Source organism: Volvox carteri, assembly GCF_000143455.1.
Source record: "Volvox carteri f. nagariensis unplaced genomic scaffold VOLCAscaffold_1, whole genome shotgun sequence".
Taxonomy (NCBI): Eukaryota; Viridiplantae; Chlorophyta; class Chlorophyceae; order Chlamydomonadales; family Volvocaceae; genus Volvox; species Volvox carteri.
Window position 1 is genome coordinate 4,359,626 of NW_003307545.1, and position 7,662 is coordinate 4,367,287.

General features: G+C 62.2%; 1 protein-coding gene across 1 annotated transcript in view; it reads left to right on the forward strand.

Moving 5' to 3' along the window:
• VOLCADRAFT_115815 (uncharacterized protein) overlaps positions 1-2,286 on the forward strand; it is a gene marked incomplete at both ends in the record, with an annotated part of 8,379 nt that extends 6,093 nt beyond the window's left edge. Inside the window, one exon of the mRNA XM_002945848.1 lies at positions 94-2,286. Coding sequence (XP_002945894.1) covers positions 94-2,286 — 2,193 coding nt within the window. The remainder of the gene's footprint in view (positions 1-93) is intronic.
• Positions 2,287-7,662: the final 5,376 nt, after the last annotated feature.

The window sequence follows — 7,662 nt, forward strand, 5'->3', positions numbered from 1 at the left end:
CTGCAGGCGCAGCTGCAGTGCGCGCAGGCGGAGGCGGCAGCCGCCGCCGCCGCGGTGGCGGCCACCGCGGCTTGTCCGCCGCCGCCGCCGCAGGTTATACTGTCACGAAGCGGCAGCTCCGCTATGGGCGTAGGGCCGGGCGCTGGAGGTGACGGCGACTCCTTAGGCACTGGCCGTGCCAGCTTCAGCGGCAGCTCCAGTAGCGGCGCCGGTCTGCCAGCGGCGCCCTCTCCAGTCCCCCTGGTGCAGCAACTGCAACCACAGCAGCCGCAGTCGCAGTCGCAGCCCCCCATGCCGATGTCGGTCCCGGTACAGCCCCCGACTGCGGGGGGACCTCCTGTTGCCGCCGCCGCCTCCTCCGGGAACAAGGCAGTGGGCAGTTCGGTGGGAGGGGTTCCGGGGGCAGGGGGACTAGGCAGCTCGGGCCAGCGAAGCAGCTCAAGTCCGAATCCTGGCCCCAACAACTCCAACCCGAACTCCGCGCCTGTCAGCAGCCACAGCCACAGCTACGGACACATCGCAGCGCCTAGCAGCATGTGGGGTAACGGCCACTACTGTGCACCAGACTTCCTGGGCCTTGCCTCGGCACCGTCGCCAGGCTCAGCTTCCTCAGCCAGCGCCTTGGGGGGTCAGCAGCAGCTGCTACAGCAGCCGCCGTTGCCGCCGCCTCTGCAGCAGCAGCAGCAATTACCGCAGCAGCAGCAGCAGTTGCAGCTACAGCTGCAAGGCGGCGTTGGGCAGGTGGCGGCCACGTCTGGAGGACAGGGTGTGGGCGGGGGGTTGCCGGGGGCCCCAGCCCCTGGAGTGAGCATAGGCGGAGTCCCGTTCGGAGGCTCCGCTGCGGCTGGTGGAGGTCTTGGTGTAGGAGGGGCGATGAGTATGAGTATGGGTGTGGCTATGGGGCCCCGTGGTCTGCAGCTGGGGGCCGTAGGCCGGCCGCCGCCAGGCATGCAAGGGCCTGGCGGCGCGCCGGGGCTGCAGCCAGGGTCCGCCGCGGCCGCTGTGGCGGCAGCACAGGCGGCAGCGGCGGCTGAGGCCAGCAAGACTGCCGCGGCGGCGGCGGCCGCGGCGGCAGTTGTGGGCGGCGGCCAGGACAACGGCGGCATGGGCAATGGCAACCGAAACCGGTTGCTAAGTTTCAACACGGGTGGTAGCGTTGGCATGCAAGGTGGGCCCCGAGGTGGGCCCGCTGCCGGTGGGGTCCACGGCCAGGGCACTGTAGGAGGAATGCTGGGGCGGCACAGCGGCCTGGGCCTTGGCCCAGCAGGAGTGGCGACGCAGCACCAGCAGCATCAACAGCATCTGCAGGCGCAGGCGCACGGCTTGCAAGTCACTAGCGGTGTTGGTGCCGGTGGCAGCCTTCTGGGCAGTGTGTCCGGGGGGCCCAGCCTGGGTCTGCTGGGACAGCTTGGAGGAGGAGGAGGAGGAGGTGGGGGAGCAGCCGGGGGCCTGCAAGGCGGCAATGGCGGCGAGAGGCCCGGGGGCATGTTTGCGGCGGAGGGTTCAGCGGCGATGGGAATGGGTTTGGCCGCCGCCGCAGGCGGCGGCGGCGGCGTCACCGCTGCCGCCACCGCTGCCGGCCGTGGCGGCGGTGGGAATGGCGGTTTGGGGCGATTGGGTATGGCGGCGCTGGGCTTGGGGCCCGTTGATGGTGACGTTGGACCGGACCAATCGGACTCGACAGCCGTCTCCATGCAGCAGCAGCAGATGCAGCACCAACACCAACACCAGCAGCACATGATGGCATTGGCGCAGGCGGAGGCGCAGGTACGGAACCAGATCATGGCGGCGGCGGCGGCGGCGCAGCAGGGTCCTGGCGGCGCCGGCAACTCCAATGCTCAGGGGCTGCTATCGGGCTTCGGCCGGCTCAATGGCCTGGGGCCACATGCAGGTGGCGGGGGATTGGGAGGAGGCGGAGTACCCGGGCCTGGTGTCCTGGGGCCGTCTGGGCTGGGCGTGGGGCCCGTGGGCATGGGGCCCTCGGGGCTGGGCGGGCCAGGGCTGTTGGGCGCCGGTGATGGTGGGGTCGTTCACGGCCCTGGGGGATCAGGCGGCAAGGCACCTGGCGGGATGGGGCAGCATGGGCTGGGACAAGGTGGCATGGTTGGCGGTGGAGGCGGCGGCGGGGCTTTGGGCACGGATGCGTTTGGTCGTCCGTTGCATCACCTGCAGTTGCATCTGGTTCCGGGCCCGGGTGGCGGCCCGCAGCGGCAGTTGGGGCACATCACAGGTCCGCCAACCAATGAGGCTCTCCTGCGGCAGTTGGAGCTGCTTAGGCAGCTGTGAGGTGAGGTGAGGTGAGGTGAGGGAGGCGAGAGGCATGGGTGACATGTAGGGGGCAACAACGGAAGGACTGTGCGGAATGCTGTGGCTGGAAGGTGGGCGGGATGTTGGTCGGGAGCCTGGATATAGAGGCGGGGAGAGGGGGCCCAGGAGAGGTGTCTGCTTGGCTAGGAGCGCTAAGTGCTAGGAGCGTGTAAGTGTTTGCGGCATGTGGCGACACGGTGTGTCACCGTATATCTCTCTTGCCTCGAGGGCTGGGGACTGGGTGCTTCTCCCAAAGGAAGCTGCATGGCCCGATGGGTGCCAGGACGCCTGCATCGGCATCGCCGCCGCCGAATCAGGAGGAGGGTCGTGTGTGGCGTCGTGCTGCGGAGAGCGGGGTGGTGGTGGTGTTGGTGGTGGTGGTGGTGGTGGTGGTGGTGGTGGTGGTGGTGGTGGTGGTGGTGGTGGTGGTGGTGGTGTGAGCGCCCCGGGAAAGGAGCTGCTGGCTCCCGTCAGCGGCCCCCCGGTCCTTAGCTGCAGGCAGCAGGCAGGAATACGTTCGTAATGGCGCGGTGTGGGTATGGGATTCATTCAATGCCCCCGCGCACGGGCGCGCAGGAGGTACTCCATGCAGTCCGTGGAGGGCGCCGCGGCTGTGCGGAGTGTGTCGTTCCGGACTACCTGGTTACGAGTGCCCGGTGTTGTAGGGGTGGAGGACGCGGAAGAGGGGGCGCAGCAGTGCATCGAGCGGCGGGCGGGAGAAAGGGGTATCCAATCTAAGTCATGAAAGGTGTAAAAAAATGCAAAGAAAGCGTTTTATGGTTACGACACGGCCGAGCTGCTTGGTCCTGCTGTTGTACCTATCTATGTGTGTTCTTGTGTTGGCGGTGGGAGCTCTTCTTCAACCACCGCAAATGCTGAACGAGGGGGACAAATTTCGCAGGGGGAGTTTAGCGGGAGGATAGGTGGTGTGGAGTGGCTCCTGGGTTTCGGTTTCGTATCCTGCGTCGTCCAAATGAAAATAAAGAGGCATTCTTCAAACCCTGCTTTTACTTGTGTTGCTACTTGTGTTCGCCCACTCCAGGGCCCGCTGCCGATGGGGTTCCGAGAGCAAGGGTGTGTGTGTGTGTGTGATGATCCGGAATCTACTATTCCTGCTCCTCCTCCTACTCCGTCTTCTTGTTCAGTTCACTTTGCAATGCTCACTGCCCGTTGGGGGGGAGTGCTCACTGCCCCCGGGCATTGCGCTACGCCTCTTTTAGGGTGATGCCTTTGAAGCATACGTCGCCATGGCTTCACCCGCGGAGTTCGCCTTCTCTCATGGGGGGCACCAGATATGGTCATGTGATGAGCTATGAGCTGGGACTGCGTTTTTTGCGTCTCACGTCTCACGTTGTGTGTGGGTATATATGTATGTGTGTGTGTGTGGGGGGGTATTGTCTCTCACTTCTGCCGGAGCAGTCCCAATGAAACGAAGTTTACGATAATGCGGTGCGGGAAGCGGGAGAAGCGCTGGAAGGTTGTTTCGGGCAAGAGAGCCCTCGTGAGCCGCGGAGCCTGTGGAACTGTCTGAGGGGAGTTGTTACCTCCAGCTCCATCCATCGGCTGTGGTCTTGGGGGGGGGACATTTCAGTGGTGAAGTGGGCACCGCGTAGTGCGCGATGATGATTCCTCTCTCTATTTCTCTCTTACCATCATCGTCTCGGATGGGCTCAAGGCCGATGAGGGCAACAGCCTGGAAGCGAAGCCTTCAATGTGTGGTACGCGATGGCGATAGCGTGGGTTGGGTTGGAGTGGGGTTAAGGTTGGGGGCGGTGATGCTTAGGGCTTCTTATTACATGGGCTCGCTCGCTTGAACCTCAGGGGCGAGCGAGGGCTGAAGGAGGGAGGCGAGGGGAGTTTGGCGGCTCGCGCGCCTTGGAGCGATAAAGAATATTAGGTTGCAAGTGGGCATTGGCGTGCTGAAGATGTTCGTCGTAATGTGGTACAGCGCGCGTAGTTGCAGGCGCGCAAGGTGAAGAGAGGAGGTCCTGTGAGGGAGCGGATGCGGTTACGTGCTGCCCAGTTTGTCGATTGACAGGGACAAGACCGTTTTTATGCTCACGAAGTAAACGTTTTCGCACTTGCAGGAGTATTATGTGCTGCACATCTTGGCATATTTCACTTGACATTTTTCTGTTTTTCTTGAATACTTTGTAAAAGAGTCGCACGAAAGCGATGTCTCCTACCATTAAAAAAACGGAATGGAATGGATCCTTCCTTCGCTCTTTATATCCCTCTGAAACAGGCACCTCAGTATACATATGCCCCGCCGAGTTGACCTCTCTTGTCCTCGCACAGCTGACACAAAAAACTAACCATCACTTCCACACCGCGAGATGCATGAACGGAACGAAACGAACAATTTTTGTTTTACTTGTCCGATGCCATCTTATAACGGTTAGGAGGAAATACAATTTCAAAAATGCATTTTCCGCAAAAAAAACTCTCCACAGATAGGCATCACCAGCATACTTCGTATCTGTCACTCCTCAAGAGCGCTTCTTTCTTGCGCTTCTTCCTCAACGCCTTTATCAGTCGCGACCTCGCGAAGGCAGAAGCCGCAGCACCGCCTACTTCGGCCTCGCCGACTAGCAGAACGAACGTCCTCCAAATTAACACGACATCGACAGCGACTGCTACAGCAGTCGCGTAAGGTACCACCTAACCTATTCAAACATCCTACACAGCACAGGCACGCGTAATACGCAGAAAAGGGTTTGCCACAGACTCGCAAACCCATATGCTGCCATTTAACAAACGACTCATAGAATCTAGGCTCCCGTAGCACCTGATCCACCCGCCACTAATTTCCCGTATCGACGGGACAGACTTCTGCAACAAAGACGTAAGCGGAGAAGCTGCTTTGCAGGCTACGCAGGCACACGTCCCTTCGACCATCGTTCCGCTTGGCAACCCCGCCTTCAGCCCCGTCCCCGCCGCCCCACCATTCCTCTCCTAAGTCTGAACGGTGTGGGTGGGGGCCGAACAGTATCCAAAAACCCCTCCACCACCACCATCACCACCACCATCACCACCACACCACCACCATCTCGAAGCCCCCGGGGCCCTCTTGGAATGCAGCACCCCCCCTTGGACTCCCCGGGACGGCTCCGGAGCTTCTACGGGAGAAAGGGGCCATCATGCTCGCCAACTGCTGCGAGTCTGAACACACATACACACGCACACATCAGGAGTGTACACCATTGGTGGCGTTGCTTGTGTGTGGATGTATGTATGTAAGCGTTACTCAGTGTTGTGATATGCATTCCACGCTATTCGGCGGCTTGCCGGCAGTGCAACATCCCCTCAGGATTTCAATTCGCGCAAACAGAGAAACCCCCCCCTTAAGAGGCTGCAAGGCCACCGAAAGGAAGCCCGCAGAGCATCCGTCCGTACATCCTCCGCAAATACGACCTCCGCAAATACGACCTCACACACTTGGGAGTCGTCCTAATGGTCGGGGGTGGGGTGGCGGTGGGGTTAGGGCCGGGTGGGCGGGGTAGACCCCCACCCTTTAGGCGCGCCACCTTCCGAGCAAAGCTGCTGGTCCACCCCTCCAACTCATAAGCCTCTGATGGCCGCTGTGTTGCTGCCAGGGAGCAGCAGCACGCAGCAGCAGCAGATATGAACTGCATGAGCCACATGAACTGCCCTCACACCACCACTACAAAATGGACCCCCTCTGTGCCCCCCACCCCGCCCCACCCCACCCCTGCACTCCGGCTGTGTGGGGATCAAACACGCGGTTGCAGGTGTCCCACAGCGCCGCCTGCCGGCAGCAGTCTGCGCACCTCCACCTCCCCGGCCACGTCCCACCACAACTCGGGTCACTCATCAGGCGGCTCCACCGCCGCAGAAAACGGCTGCTCCGGAGCGGGCTACTGCTGCTACTGCTGCTACTGCTGGTGACGGTGAAGGCGGTGCTCCTGCCGGTGGTCATCATCGCCGGGTTGTGATGTACGGCATGTGGGCTGCGTCCCTTGCCATGCGACCCTCATCACGCACCACCCAACTCCCACCACCGCGAAGGGAAAAACCAACTTGAAAAATCCGTCACCAGGAAAATCATCGCCCCGATTGCTTCATGGCAATGATAATAATTATTAAGTACAATTATCTGTTGCATCAAAAGAGCGGCCTGGGGACGAGTTCGGCCTCAAAGTGAGACGTACGACACGGGCCGCACCGATGCCTCATGCACGGCTACGTGTCGCGTATACCTTGTCGCACCCAACCAACACACGAACACGACAAGCAGCCGTGCAGCTGTTGCCACCTAGACAGCCGTGCAGCTGTTGTGTGGACCTTGTGAGCTACTTGTTCCTGGATTTCACTGTCCCGCTTTGTCCCGCGTTACCACGTTAGGGCCGCTGTCGAGGTGCTCATGGCATGTAGAGAGGCGGTGCTGGCTGTGCCTCGCCAGCACCGGACATCGACCGAAAACAGCAACACACACGCACACGCACACGCACGCACACACACACAACTCCAACCCAGCCGCCGCAACTGCCTTTATTCCGTCAGAGCCCCACGCACGAGGGACTACGTCCCCACGGGCACCATCACACCGCTCAACCGCAAAATGACGAGTTCAGCTCTTCCCCCCCTTACACACATACACAAAGCAAGACCGCCCGATCGACCGACTTCTGCGGCTGCACCGATTACGTGCCCTACAGCTGCCGCTCTACTTCTTGCTCTTCTTGCTCTTCTTGGCGCTGCCGTTGCTCCCGCCGAAGCCACCGCCACCAACAGCGCCAGCCGAAGCCAGGACGGGCTCAGTCTCAGTGTGCACCGGGGCGGCGGCGGTGGCGGCGGCGGCGGAAGCCACCGTCTCCCCCGCCTCCGCGGGCTGATGCTCGGCCACTTCGGCCGCCTTGACCACCTCCTCCGGCGGCGCCGCCGCTGCTGCAGCCGTCGCGGTGGCGGCCGCCTGCGCGGTCACTGCCGCTACCGCTGCCACCGCCGTCACCGTCGCAACCGCCTCTGGCGCCGCATCAGGTAGAGCGGCGCTGCCGTTGCCGTTCACACGGCCATTACCGTTCGCCGCCACGGCACTTCCGTTGCCGTTACCGTTGGCCTTGCGATTGGCGGCCGTACGTTTCGCTGCTGCCTTGGCCTTGAGTGCCTCGTACTGCTCCCTCAGCTGGGACACCGCGTTCTCGGCCTCGCGACGGTAGTCGTCGCTGCGACTGACCAGGGCATCCAGCTGGGCCCTACGGGGGGTCAGGCGGGTTGGATTTCGCGGGTTCGGAGGACAAGGAGCGTGTAGGGTAGGAGTAGGAACAGGAACAGGGGGAAAGACGAACCACGAACGAGTGAAGCTGCTGCCAAGGCAACGGGGGGAGTTGGGGC